This window comes from Sylvia atricapilla, chromosome 3 (assembly GCF_009819655.1).
Source record: "Sylvia atricapilla isolate bSylAtr1 chromosome 3, bSylAtr1.pri, whole genome shotgun sequence".
NCBI classification, from domain to species: domain Eukaryota; kingdom Metazoa; phylum Chordata; class Aves; order Passeriformes; family Sylviidae; genus Sylvia; species Sylvia atricapilla.
The window spans coordinates 6777892-6791572 of NC_089142.1; the positions used below are offsets into that span (position 1 = coordinate 6777892).

A 13681-nucleotide genomic window follows, 5' to 3' on the forward strand; every position below is an offset into this window, starting at 1 on the left:
TTTATCCCACTGAAACATTGGGAAACAGTGAACAAAGTGGTGCAAAATCCTGGGTAGATTTCTCCATTAATTGGATGATGGTAGGTACTGGCTTTACTATTTTCCACCACTATCTTTCCATTAGTATATTCAATAGTTCTCTGGGAGTGTTTATAGATGAGAGGCTGAATTTCACACTTGAAGATACCTGTCTCTGACCTCATTGGTCTTGGCTTTGAAGAGCAGAGACATCCCAGCTGATTCAATGTGAGTAGCATATGTTTTCCCTGTTACTTCACCCATGATAATCAAGGGAGAATTGTCTCAGTCCAGCTGCTATGTAGGCATGAATCAAATGTTACAGAGCCCTTTTAATCTGGATCTCCAGTAGGGTTTTCCCTTTTGTATTTTCTGTTTTACCACCTGTAACACTGTAACAGTGTGTCTTTTCGGAGTGCAGCTGCAACCTTTCTACACCCCAGTCAGACTCTCCATAGAGAAACTGCTCGAGAAGAATTCAGGCAGCAATCAAGCTCACACAACCACACACCTTACCAGGCTGGCTCAGCAGAGAGGCAGAAGGCTCCCAGCCCCAGATCAATTTCCAGCAAGTGTTTATTCCAGTGTGCTGAAGGTGAATCTGGAGCCAAAGAGAGAGAACATGTGGTTTTCCTTAGTAATATCGGGTCTCAGGTTTGTGGGTGGTACAAGGGGCAGGGCAGGGGGCAAATGACCATAGGGAAGAGAGGAACAGGACACCAAGCCCCATAGCCCATGGGGAAACAGGGAAAGGGGATGCCATGGGGTGGGTGATGGACTTGCAAAACTCAGAGAGAAGACTGCACAATGTCTGCAAGGATCCATGGGGGAGAAGCCTTTTTTTACACCTGGGGCATCTTTAATCTCCACTTTTCCAGGGAAGGGCAGTTAAAAATTCCTTTAATGGCACAAGAGTATCCACAAACACCAACCTTCACAAATAATTTACATCGTCCTTAATTTCCACAGGAACCAGAATTTTTTCTCAGATTAACTTGTGTAGAAATTCTCTGCCTGTCCTGTGGGAGTTACATGCTATGATATTATCTGATAAAAAAACAGGAATCAACTTAACATTCATCCTTAAAATGATACCATAGGCATTTATCCCAAACCTCTGTACTCCACTCTGACGGCATGCAAAGGCAGCAGCATGCAGGACAACAAGAGAGTCTTTTAGCATTCCCCCAGGTTTTTCTGTCCCTCATAGGCACACAACCCATCCTTACAGAAATTACTATTATAATTTACACTGGAAAAGCCATTTTTGTCTCCAGAGACCTTTTCCACAAAAAGGATTGTTTCCAAGCATGGTCATGAAGCCTTTTTATAAAATCCACCTCTATACTAATAGGCTGAATCACATAAGGGTTTGAACACAGGCACTGCCACTCACATTTTGAACTAGTCCTTGTTTCACTTTTGATGGAGGCCACCTGGCTTCCAGAATATTTCTGAGCATGGCTTGGGAATTGGCCATGGAACTTGGAACTTGGGCCATTCCCAGTAGGCAGGAAGGAATTGTGGAATTTGACAGCATGACCACAACCAGATGATGTATGCTAAGAGACCCAACAGTGTTTCAGGAGTTTGTAATATCCTTGGTGAAGACAGAGTTGCATGGGCTGAGAACTGAAAAAAATAACCCCAGAGCAGACTGTCTGCCAGTGCTACAGGATCTTCTCCTTCTGCTACCCTGGCAAGCCTGACTAGACCTGCTCAGGAATGACAGTGCATCCTGCAGTCTCCAGACTCCAGCACAGCTATGGCCCAGGTTGCTATGTGTTTGTGCTCCCACCTATTTACAATGATCAGCAAGACAGACCATTCCTTCAGGAGCATTCAGCATAGACTGTGCTTAAGCTTGATCTGGAGAAGTCAATGAAAAAAACCTTATTGGCTTCCCTAGTTCCAACTTAATTCAGATAGATCAGCTTTTACCTCAGATTTATCATTGCCTTGGAGCAGAGGGTATTTCTCTTGGTTTTGTACAGATAGCAAATTACACAAAAAACCCCCTCTGGCTCACAGACCACAAACTGGTTAAAAATCAAAGGGAATCAGAGGAAATGCTTTTCTGCTGAATGAGGAAAAGCAATCCCAAGTATAATTTCGCTGGCATTGGTACAAATTCAACAATGGACCACATCTACCATTTGCAAGAGGAACAGGTTTGGGTTCTCCTTTCACATGTACTTACACACACATTTTCCTTTCCTCTTTTAAAACTTTTCTATTGAGAGGGCTGTTTCAAGAGTAACCATATGCTTTCACATGCATTTTAGTACTCAGGCCAATAATATCACCAGGTATTTTTGTCACAGTGGTCCCATGAGACTATCCAGTGACAAAGTTCAGGTGTGCTGGACAGTGCAGGCAGCATTGGACTATGTCATCTAAAACTACCCAAGGAATTTACAAGGGCATTGAAGTCCAAGACAGTCAAATCTCCACACTCTGTAGCCACAATACTATCACTAGGAAACTCTAGTTAACTTGCTTCTAGGGCAAGAGATCATTCCCACTGCAGAAATCTCATACTGAAATTTGGCTGCAGTCATTGTCTCCGGGCACTTGGTTCAAGCACCACTGATACCTAATGCAGTTATGCCACTCACCAGACCAGCTACAAAGGATGCAGAGGAAGGAAGGGAACTTTGCAAATCTCTTGTAAAAAAAGCTGTAAAAACCTGTAAATGTCACCAGGCTGGGCATTGCCTGCACTGACAGCAGTGTTATGTGCAGGGCTGTGTAAGTATGGGCACAGCTTAGTGGCTGAGTGCATCCAGAGACTACATAAAATAAGTACAAAAAAATAGCTTTTCTAACACAAGTAACTTCCCTCAGAAACACCTCAGCAGAGGCAAAAAGAGACTAGAGCCCACTTAGACTCAAAAATCTTTTCAGTTTTTGCTGGACTATCCCTTGTGAAGCCTGACAAGACAGCATCATCCTCCCAGCCTTTCCCTGCCCAACACTCTGGGGCTGTGCACTGCCCTGTCCTGCACTTATCCCCTGGGTGCTGTTTCATGCACAGCCCTTCCCTGGTCATTCTCATTCTCAGGTATTGTTGTCCATAGAGAATCTCTTACATTTATTACTATACTGCTGGTAATTTCTTGCTTCACTTGTTAACCCCATTTTAGACATGCATAACTAACTAAATTCCCTTCTCCTTTCTCATAGTGAAAGATAAAACATTTTTTTTTTCAGTTCACTGAATCTATCCCGACACAGCACACTAGCTCATCTCCTTCTGAAAAATCTACCTTCTGACAGTAGAGGAAAAGCTTTGTCCATTAAAAGGAGTCTGATTTGAGGCAGTTTGGTTTTCACTAAGAAGATTGCCACAAACGGTACTGTGAATAACAAGGAGAGCTGAGAGCTTCTTGAGCTGTTTGGGAAGCCAGTGTCCAGAGCTGCTGCTGCATCTGTGGTGGAAGGGGCAGAGACTCAAAGCTTGTAAAGCTCAGTTCCCAGGTGAAAGTCCTGCTGTGAGTCCAGAGGGAAGCAAAGTGAAACATAAGACAAAGCAGCAGCTTCTCTCTCCCACCTATTTTCACACAATAGTACTGCACACAGCTGAGCCAGTGCAGTGGAAAATAATGTTATGATTTCTAAAGGACTTTTACAACAAGGGATACAAGAGACATTTTCTCTTCAGGTTAGTCACTAGCCACACAATAATGAAGAGCAGAAGTTGATTTGTTTTGTTAAAAATAATGAGAAGCTGTGACTGTGAGCAATTTGATCATAAATTTTTTACTTGCTTTTCCTCCTGCATATGGAGGTTGAGATAGTAGATATAATTTACTGTGACAAACCACCAGCATTAATGCATTAATCAAGAAAAACAAATGGTCCCCCTTGAAATCTCCTGCCCACCTAGAGAGAGTAATGGGGTTATAAATGGAGAAAGAACAAATATTGACTCTATAAAATGTAAAGGTACCTGGGAGTTCACCCATCAGTCTTTAGATTACACTTGCCTTTCAAGATGAATGGATTTCTTTTATAATCCATTTCAAATGGGGCTTTTTTTTAGCATCTCGGGAAACAGGAGGGGGACATCAATGGTCTCTTCAGGTCTCAAGGTGCTCCAGACTGTTTCTAAAAGACAAGACCTCCAGTTTCTGGAATGAGGTAGACGCTCCCAAAACAAGACATGTCTTTCAGTTTGAGATAAGAACTGGAGGAGCTGCCTGGACTAGTCAATGAGTTATTTGTTTAATGGTGTTTCTGGGGCAGCTTTCCATAAAGTGGCTCCAGAACTCATCCTCCATCACTCAGACTATAGAAGCTGAGAGGAAAGGACATCCCCTGGCATCTGGACCATACAGGACTCAAGAAGACCCAAGAATTTACTGCCTAAGGGATAGACCTCTGGCATCATTTACTGAACCTAATCTTACTTTGTCACACACTCTTCATAACTCTCCAAACTCATAACATCTCACTCTTTTAACCTCTAAAGCAAATATATACTTGTCTTCTACACAGACTATTGGATTAATAGATTAATTTCAACATTGGCTTCCATATTAGACATTTTGTCTTTAAAATTTCTTACTAAATCAGAAAATTAGGAGAATCAAGTGTTGAGATTGATAATAAATGCTGAGATCAGCAAGTGTTGTCCCTTCTGTAAGCTGAAAGGTTACCACACATCCCAGAGGAAACTGAATCCTGAGTGGGGATGTAATCAAGAGCAGTGGGGACATAATCAAAAGCAAAAGACCCAAGAAAAACTACAAAGCCACACAGCTCAAAATCTCAATGATCTGAAAACATCACAGATTTCAAAAGGAATTTAAAGACACTTCTGACTCTGAACACAGAGCCAGGATCTATTGAGGCACTGGCAAAGCTACCAACAGACCAGTTCACATTTCATACATCCCCTGCACCCTGACAGAAATCATTGGCACACGGTTTTTCCTTTTCCCATGTAGGTCATACAGTAACAATTTACCCTCCAGGGCTGGAATGCAACAAAGGGAAAAGGAAATGGAAGAGCAGAGGTGTGCATGAACATGGTGGTGATGTGTTGTGGAAGCCATGCCCACTGCCAGAGGCCCTCAGGAAGCCTCAGGCTCAGAGGAGCAGATGTGATCACTTTCCCAGCACTGCACAGAGGGGAGAACATGCACTGGCCTGGCAGGGTTAACTGCGTGTGGCTCCAGCAGGATGCACGCTCCAAAACAACCGAGGCCCAGGGCTGTTTTGACAGAACGAGAGGAAGATTTTCCAGTCCATCACTTTCCTGAGCTCTGTGCTGTGTCTGAAGAACAGCTCTCCCTCTCCTCTTTGCTTGCTCTACAGTAAAGTCAAAAATGTATTTGTGGATGCTTGATGGCCACCTTAATGAGCAGCTGCTCTATCCAGAAGGGTCTGGCACCTGAGGTAATTTTAAGCAACATTTTTGGATTTCACTGATTATTTTCAGCTAGGTCAATTCACCTTAAGTTAACCAACAACTCATTGTCTCATTAAAGGGAATCTTTAAACAATCTGACATCAGATTCTGTAAAGGTTCTAATAAAATCCACTATACTCAAACCTTTCCAGAGTAGCTTATAAAGCTGCTTTGGTACCTGGGATAAACAGGACACAGAGGAATCCAAGCATAGCCTTGTGCCTCTGCTGACACAGGTTTGCAAGAAAGCCTGAAGGGTTCAGATACCTCTGGACAGTCTGAAAGGAGCTACGTCTGCTCCACCAGACACTGCTAGGGATACAGCAGCTATGACTAGCCTGACAGGCATTCTGAAAAAGGCATCATTTAGCTAGAAGATGAGTTGGAGAGGCCCTCCATGAGTCAGTCCCATTTCTTTTGTAATCTGGGGACATCCAGCTCCCTCTTCTCAACCCCTAATGGACAACAAACCAGATCTTCAGAACAGCTTAGCTCCTTGCAGACATCTCTTTTTGTTTAGAGACACAGTAATAATAACAGCAGGTGTTACCACTTTTTGCTGTGTTGTCTATAAAAAAGACGTCCGTGTTCCCTTGATCAATATGAAAATTCACTCCCTTCTTCACACCCTCTGACAGGCCACAGACAGCTGTGTTGGGGTTGCTGCAACGTGGCTTCAAGTGTTCAGAAAAAATCTGGGATTTCAGAGTGCAATGCAGTTTTGGAAGCCCTGATCCTGATGGTGCTGGGACTGAAGCACTGCATTCCTGGGGACATAAGCAGGTTAAATCCAGGCAAGCAGGCCAGTATAATCTGTTGGGTCTCTCCACATTAGAAATGTGCACCCCTCCCTTACCTTCCAAATGCAGCATATGGTCTGAGAAGGTCTGTTCTTCAGGTTTTGTTACAACAAAGCTGAGTTAAAGTGCAGAAATCAAAAACAAATGGCTCAGAGTGACAATGTGGGGAGCAAAACACAAGGTCTCCTTCCTCCTTGAACACTGGCCTTTTTTCTTCTAATGTGCAGGACCATCATTCAGTGAAATCTTTAGCAAGGAAGTGCAAACAGGGATCAGTTGTACTGCTGACCTGGGAGAAAATCTGTTGACTTTATTGATATATCTGCAAGGACATGTCAAGGGAGGATGACACTGAAATGCTGATGTCAAAGAGATTTGGGTTTCAAATAGGCTGGAGGTGGCAGTTTGTCCAGCTGGATAACTGAGGGTGTTTGGGGTGACTGTGAGCACTGCTGAACTGACATGTTCAGTTTTGAAACAATACCTTGAGAAAGGTGTTGAAATAAGTGAGGAGACTTCAAAGACACTAACATGAAGGATGACACTTAATGGAAGATCTTGGCCACATCCTACTTCCATAGATGAGAGAGGATCAGGCTAAGCACTGTTTGCTACCTGCCCTGCTTTTCTTCCTAAAGAAACTCTGATTTGAGCAGTAAGGAACCATAAGTGAGCTTCTTCCCCAGGATTGCCCCTGTAATTCAAACTCAAGAAAGCTGTTCCTGAAAAAACAGACAAACAACACATGGTGTCTTGATGCTAGGGTGCCTCAACAACCCACACAGGAATTGGGAAATACACAGGGGCAAGTTTCTGGGTCCTGTAGGGCACCTCAAGGGAAGTGAGGTTCTCTTGTTTAGCCCTGAGCTCAGGGCAGTACTAGCCCACCAAAATGGTTTTGTTAGTCTGCAATCCACAGTGGTCAGTCAGGGAGTTAAAAGTGGCTCCCTGACACTGAAACATCCAATTCTCTTCTTTGAAGACAGTTGTGAGCTACAAAACTGCAGTTTTCCAAGTCATAGCCCGCACATCTCCTTGCAACTATTTTGTTATCTCCTCGATCACCATTAACTTATTGGAATTACCTCTACGTGATAATTCCTCACCCCCTGAAAAATATTATTCTACCTTTTTAATAGCGCTTACATAAGGCATAAGAACATAAGAAAAGATTAAACTCGAGAAGTGGTGTGCTCAGCGCTGGTGGAGATTTTTTTGTATTTTAAGGGGCAGAGTGCCCTCTTCTGTCCCATCTATGTCCTGCTTATCAACTCAGTGTTAATCGGCAGATCACAGAAAAACTGTGACTTATCTTCTGCAAACCCTATCGTCTTCTAAAGCACAATTAAGAAACCAAACACCAGATCACAAAGTAGGAAATCACTCTTGTTAATGTGGGGGCTTGGGCAGTCATGTGCAACCAATAAAAGGGGTTGGGGGAACATCGCAGGCAACATGATGGATCTAATTAGTTCACGAGGTCAGGGATATTTTGAAGTGAATCTCTGCGAAGTTTAAACAGCAGGGTGTTATTTATAGACCTGCATTTAAAATTCGTCTTCCTCCTGCCTCGCTAGCCGCTAATTGAATCCAGACTGATGGCCAAGGAAACCTGACTGACACAAACATGTTAAAAGTACCTCAACAGCACTTTTGCATATAATAATTTCTAAACTAATCTTGGTGAAAAGCACTGGGACTTGCGGGATAGCTGAATTATGGACAGAGATAACAACGGCCTCAGGGGAAAAAAAAAAAAAAAAAAGAAAAAAAAAAAAAAAAAAAAAAAAAAAAAAAAACCACTTTAGTTGAGTGTTTTTTACCATGAAGACGCACAGAAGTGTGCTTCTGGAAAACATTCCACCGCTCTCAGGTGGCAAAGCCAGACCCCATGCACTGCGGTGATCCCTGCCCAAGGAGCAGTGTCCCGGCGCTGTGCCGCCAGCGCCATCCCGGGGGCGGCACCGGGAGCTCCGGCTCCGCATCCACTGACAGCACCCCCCTGTCCCCTGCTCTGGGGCCCCCTGCCACCCCCGAAATCGCCCTGAGGGAGGGAGGTCAAAGGGCCGCTGTGTTTCCCTTCATCCTGAAATCACAGAACGGTTTGCGTTGGGGAGTCTTCAATGTCGCTTCCAGCTCCTGCCGCGGGGCAGGGACACTTCCCACTAAACCAGCCCCATCCAACCCAGCCCTGAACACTTCCAGGGACGGGAAGTCCATAGCCTCTCCAGGCAGTCCGTTTCAGCGCCTCACCCCCTCACAGCGAGGAATTTCTTCCCAATATCCAACCTAGACCTGTTCCAGTTTGGCGCCGCCCCGTGAGGCGGCACCGCCTCCGCGCTCCGTTCCCGCGGCGCTTTGTCCCCCCGCGCTCGCCGTAGCGGCCGCGCCGCAGCCGTCATGGCGGCCGCCTGTGGGAGGCTGGTGCCGAGGGGTGCCGCCATCGCCCTGCCCGCCCGTGAGCACCGCCCGGACCCTCGCCCTCAGCCCCGGGCACCCCCGAGCCTCCCCCCCGCCCGGTGCCCTCCTCCTGCCCGCCCTGGCCCATAGAGCGGCGGGGAGGAGGCTCCTGCCCTCCCCGGCCTGGCGGGCGGGTTGTGGTGTCCTGTCCTGCTTTGGTAAGGGGCGGTTCAGCTTGAAATCACGGGTGTTTAAGGTGTTGTTTTGTATTTCACAGGATGTTTTTCTTTATCGGCGTATCGAGTGAGCAACGATGGAAAGCCAACGAAATTCCAGCCGCCTCCGAAGCCCGTCATTATTGACAGGAAGACGCAGAAGGAGGAGAGCAGGTGAGGGTGTCCCACTGCTCACCTGAGCTTGTAGAGCCTCACCTGGGCTGTGCTCAGGCCGGTCACTGCGTGAGCACTTACTTAAAAAGTCAAGGCATTATTATGAAAAACAACAACAACAAACCACCCAGTTTGTAAAATTCTAGCAAGGACCATTTGTGTTGAAATACGTTCAAAATACCTTAAGATACTGTTTCTGGAGTTTCTGAAAGCAATGAAACATGAAAAAAAAAAGATAAAAAAGTAGGGCAATAAATACTTTTGCAAATTTGGGGTTAATGTGGCAGATTATGTCTGTTAAAGGCACCTCTAGTGTGCCAGGGGTGACAGGGACACAGGTCCTGTGTCTGCCTTTCCTTGGACCTCAAGGCTGGTTGTGAGCACATGCATCACTGGTTGTGACACAGACCTGGTAGTCTTCATGAGATGTCTCATTCTGGGTATTTTTGATGTCATCTCAACCCAATTAATGGAATCACAGAATGGTTTGGGTTGGAAGGGACCTAAAGATCATCTCATTCCAACGCCCCTGCCATGGGGTTGCTGCAAGTCCCATCCAGCCTTTTTTTTTAACACTTCCAGGACTGGGGCATCCTGTGTTTTAAACCCAATTTGCACTCCTCTAAATGACCCAGTGGTTCAAACTGCAGTGCTGTGTCTGGAAGAAGAGTGGTAGTACTGTACTGTACATCTGCCTCCTCCAAAAAACCTCACATTGAAGATCATGAGTAGGTTTGGTGTTTGCTGCCTGTGGGGCTGCCTTGGGCAGCAGCACCAGCCAGAAGCTCTGCTGCCATAGCCCCCGTGAGGTTTGTTGGGCAGATTTGCATTTGTCCTCCTCTCTGCTGGGCACTTCTCTCCTGGCCCCATGCAGGACTTCTAAGATGCATCTCTGTGACAGAATTGAGTCTATCTTCATCCATCTGCCAGGTGGTCTTGCCATCCAGACCAGAGTGAGCACATCCAAGTATCTGTTGGAGAGGGTTCTGAGCTCAAGCCAGTCTGTGGCAGGAAGTGTGCACTCAATTCAGCAGTCAGATAACTGAGGTCCAGGCCATGGGGAAATTCTTTGGCACAGTTTAATTTTTTTGTAGCAGGAAATAGTTTTACCAATCCATTTAAGGTTCTGTAACAAAGGGACATTCATGTGGTGTGTCCTGTAGAATCTATTTGTAAAAACTGTAATAGATTCTTCCATATCTGTTTTTATAAAGTCAACAAATAATAAGTGTTCTGTCATGGGGATTACAATTAAACCATGAATTAACCTGTTTCTAAGCTGGGACAGCACTAACTGAACTGTCGTCTTTCAGTCAGCTCCTCTGAGACCAATGTCTATTACTGGTTTTAGAAAAAAATTGTTTAAAAGAACCAAAAAAACCACCAAGAAAAAAGCCACATAAAAACCTAAAATCAACATCAAAACCCCACCAAAATTCCTTTTAGATAACAAAAACCAATAAATAAAATTGGTGACTTCATAGACTGCAATTGATATCTCTGAAAAGACAACAGCTGGTAAGTCTTAGGCCAAATACATGGAATTGTCTCATATTTTTAATGCAAATGCTCTTGTTTCATACTTCTAAAAGTTTGGCTTTTCTTACAGGTTCCTGAGCCCTGAATTTATACCTCCCAGAGGGAGAACAGATCCTCTTAAATACTATATAGAAAGAAAGGATATGATACAGAGAAGAAAGGTGTTCAACATCCCAGAATTCTATGTTGGTCAGTGTCAGCACTAAAACTTTCATAATTCTGTCACTATTTTAGTGGGGTGTTAGAAAGTGTTGTCATATGTAGAGTAGCATAAAACATAAAAGTTTCAGGTGTGTTAGATGGACTAGGATGTGTTTCTACAGATGATACTTTGTATTTTAATCTCATATTTACATCCTGATTCATTAAGAGTAATCCTAATGTATTCCTTATGTGGGTTTTTTTCAATCCTGGCACTTGAGCATATGGTTTACCAGTAGAGCTAAAAAAAAAAACAAAACACATTAGAATAATTATATTCAATTTGGATAGGGAAAAGGAAAAAAATAAAGGTGAAGACAGTTTGCAGTTAACCTGCAGTATCACTACAACCTGTATTAATTCAGGTCACATTAGCAGTTTTTTCTGTTTTGATGGAAGCAAAAGTATTTTTCAAAATGCACCTGAACAGATGCACTTTGCCTGACTCTTCCCACCTTGTGGTGCACATTAATTGGGACAGGCTGTTGATTTTAATCCATTTTATTGGCAGGCAGTGTACTGGCTGTGACGACTGCGGATCCCTGCGCCAGTGACAAATCCAAGCGCTTTGTCGGGATCTGCATTCAGAGGGGAGGGAAAGGGCTCGGCGCCACCTTTGTCCTTCGGAATGTCATAGAAGACCAAGGTGGGCTTTCAGCAGTTCCAGCAAAAAATGAGTTCTGCTGTAGAAATTTAGCTGGTGGGGAGGAGAACAGCAGATTGAAGTGGAAGTATGAGTCTGCCTGTTAGAGTACTGTGCAAGTTTAAAACTGTGTACACAGAAATGTTGTGCTCTGTGCTTGAAGGCATGGAATTGCACAGTAATTTTTAGACATTCTGTGATAGTTGTTCTTGTGTCTCAGCCTGGGCTGTCCATTGCCTTGTAAATACCAGCCCAGTTGGAGCACGGTGTTTTCATGAACTTGGGATGTAGGTGTGAATTGTTTTAACAAGCAGCAGATTAGAAGAGTTTTATCACAGATTCATAGTCTGGATTATGGCAAAATCAGGGGCAAATGTGGAGTTCTGAGGGCAAATATATACAGGGTAGGTGTCTCTTCATACACACTACACCTACACTGAGATGCATAATTAACAGCCATTGTAACCAAAAGGAAATAAAGTTTAAAACCCAAACTCATCTTAAATTGGAGCCATTCAAGTCTCTTAAGCCATTCTGTATCTAAGATTTGATTTACAGAGAAATGTGCAGACACAATGCACAAGTCCAATCACAAGTGCACACAGCTCTGAGGACTAAAAATTATACAGGAATGTGTAACTGAAGCACTACTGCTTGGGTGTTAGTATTTCTCCTGAATTTGGCTCATTAAACCAGGCTTTCTGTCTCTTAAGGGGTTGAAATCTGTTATGAACTGTACAGTCCTCGAATCCAGGCCATCGAGGTGCTGAAGCTGGAGAAGAGGCTGGATGAGAACCTGATGTACCTGCGTGATGCTCTCCCCGAGTACAGCACCTTCGATGTCAACATGCGACCTGTGCCTCGCATGGCCCACGAGGAAATTCCTGTGAACAAGGTAGGAGCCATGTGTGTCAGAGGGAAAGCGCAGGATTATTTACAACTTTGACTCATGAGGGTAACCCTGGCAGGCTGTAGCAGCTCTTTGCTACATCTGTTACCAGGGTGACAGAAGTAGGTAATATCAGGGAAGTCTTAGTGCCATTTCTGTAATGAAAGAATGGTGATAATGTAAACACCATCCTCTAGAGTTCATTTTGAAGACACACAAAGAGGAGCAGCCTCCACATTCCTCTGTAGAGCTGTGCAGAGGGGAAAGCTTTTCTTACAGGAACGTTATTGTTAATGTGGTTACTGATTCAGGAGTGGTTGGTATCAGAAAACAATCTAAGAAAGATGGAAGAGGCACCTGAAATCTGTATCTCAGGGAAGATCCAGAAACCAGCAGACCCTGCCAGAGTGTTGTGTAGTATGATAATTCCTCCCTTTCTCTCTCATGCTACTTTTTTTTTTCCTTAATAAGGAGAAAACTACAAAAGGTAAGGTAACTTCAATTTATGTTTCAATTAAGGACTCTGTGATAAATCAAGACAGTGTTAATTAAAAAGTTTTGCAAGCTACTATGGTAACAATCATAAAGTAGTAGTTAATAAACACACTGACAGATTGGTCAGTTTTCTCTTACTTTCCTCATGTTAGACCAGCAGTTGTCACCTTTTGCTAAGATCACAATGGAAAATCTAACTCCTTAATTCCTTTTTATTGTTTTGTGGGGGGTTTTATTAATTTTTTAATCTTTCACTCTAGCTGCAGGTACGAATGAAACCTAAACCATGGTCAAAACGGTGGGAAAGACCCAAATACAATATAAAAGGAATCAAGTTTGAGCTACCAGAACATAAAATGAAAGCAGCACAGAAGTGGAGCCAGCCATGGCTGGAGTTTGACATGCTGAGAGAATATGACACTTCAAAAATAGAGGAAAAGATTCGGAAAGAACTGAGTGAAGAACTTGAAAAATAATAATGTTTTTTCCAGTCTAGAATTCCTGAGAAAAATCAATATTTTTAGTTTACTGCATGGATGATCAAGTTTTGTATATACATGGGCAAAGCAAACAATTAAAGTTAACCTTTCCAGATTTCAGTGTGAACAGATTTCTGTGGTTCAAGTGTCCACTGCCCCTCCCAATGCTTACAAGGAATCTTTCTTCCAGAAACAAACATCTACAGAGCTAAATTGTGATAGAACATCAATTACATTTTTGTCACAGCACAAGGCTGGTGCTACAGACAAGCTGGATGAGACAAAGCAGAACAAGAGAAAAGCAATGAGATCACCAGCGTGTGGTGATTGCTGATCAGCAATTGCATTTTTGTTGGCATTCTGAGAGGAAAAACATCAGAAATTGATTATTAGAAAGCAGTAACTGCAACAT

At 43.7% G+C, this 13681-nt stretch overlaps 1 protein-coding gene across 1 annotated transcript; it reads left to right on the forward strand.

The window, feature by feature from the left end:
* Positions 1–8584: 8584 nt before the first annotated feature.
* MRPL19 (mitochondrial ribosomal protein L19) lies at positions 8585–13384 on the forward strand. The gene is made up of 6 exons (XM_066314700.1): positions 8585–8692; positions 8912–9023; positions 10633–10751; positions 11275–11409; positions 12120–12301; positions 13051–13384. Exons 1-6 carry the CDS (start codon positions 8635–8637, stop codon positions 13264–13266), a joined length of 822 nt encoding a protein of 273 aa, XP_066170797.1. The 5' UTR covers positions 8585–8634; the 3' UTR covers positions 13267–13384.
* The last annotated feature ends 297 nt before the right edge of the window (positions 13385–13681 follow it).

Coding starts and splice junctions, on each gene's coding strand:
- MRPL19 (XM_066314700.1), top strand. CDS start 8,635: ATGGCGGCCGCCTGTGGGAGGCTGGTGCCGAGGGGTGCCGCCATCGCC. Junction 9,024..10,632: donor ACGCAGAAGGAGGAGAGCAG/GTGAGGGTGTCC, acceptor CTTTTCTTACAG/GTTCCTGAGCCCTGAATTTA. Junction 12,302..13,050: donor AGGAAATTCCTGTGAACAAG/GTAGGAGCCATG, acceptor CTTTCACTCTAG/CTGCAGGTACGAATGAAACC.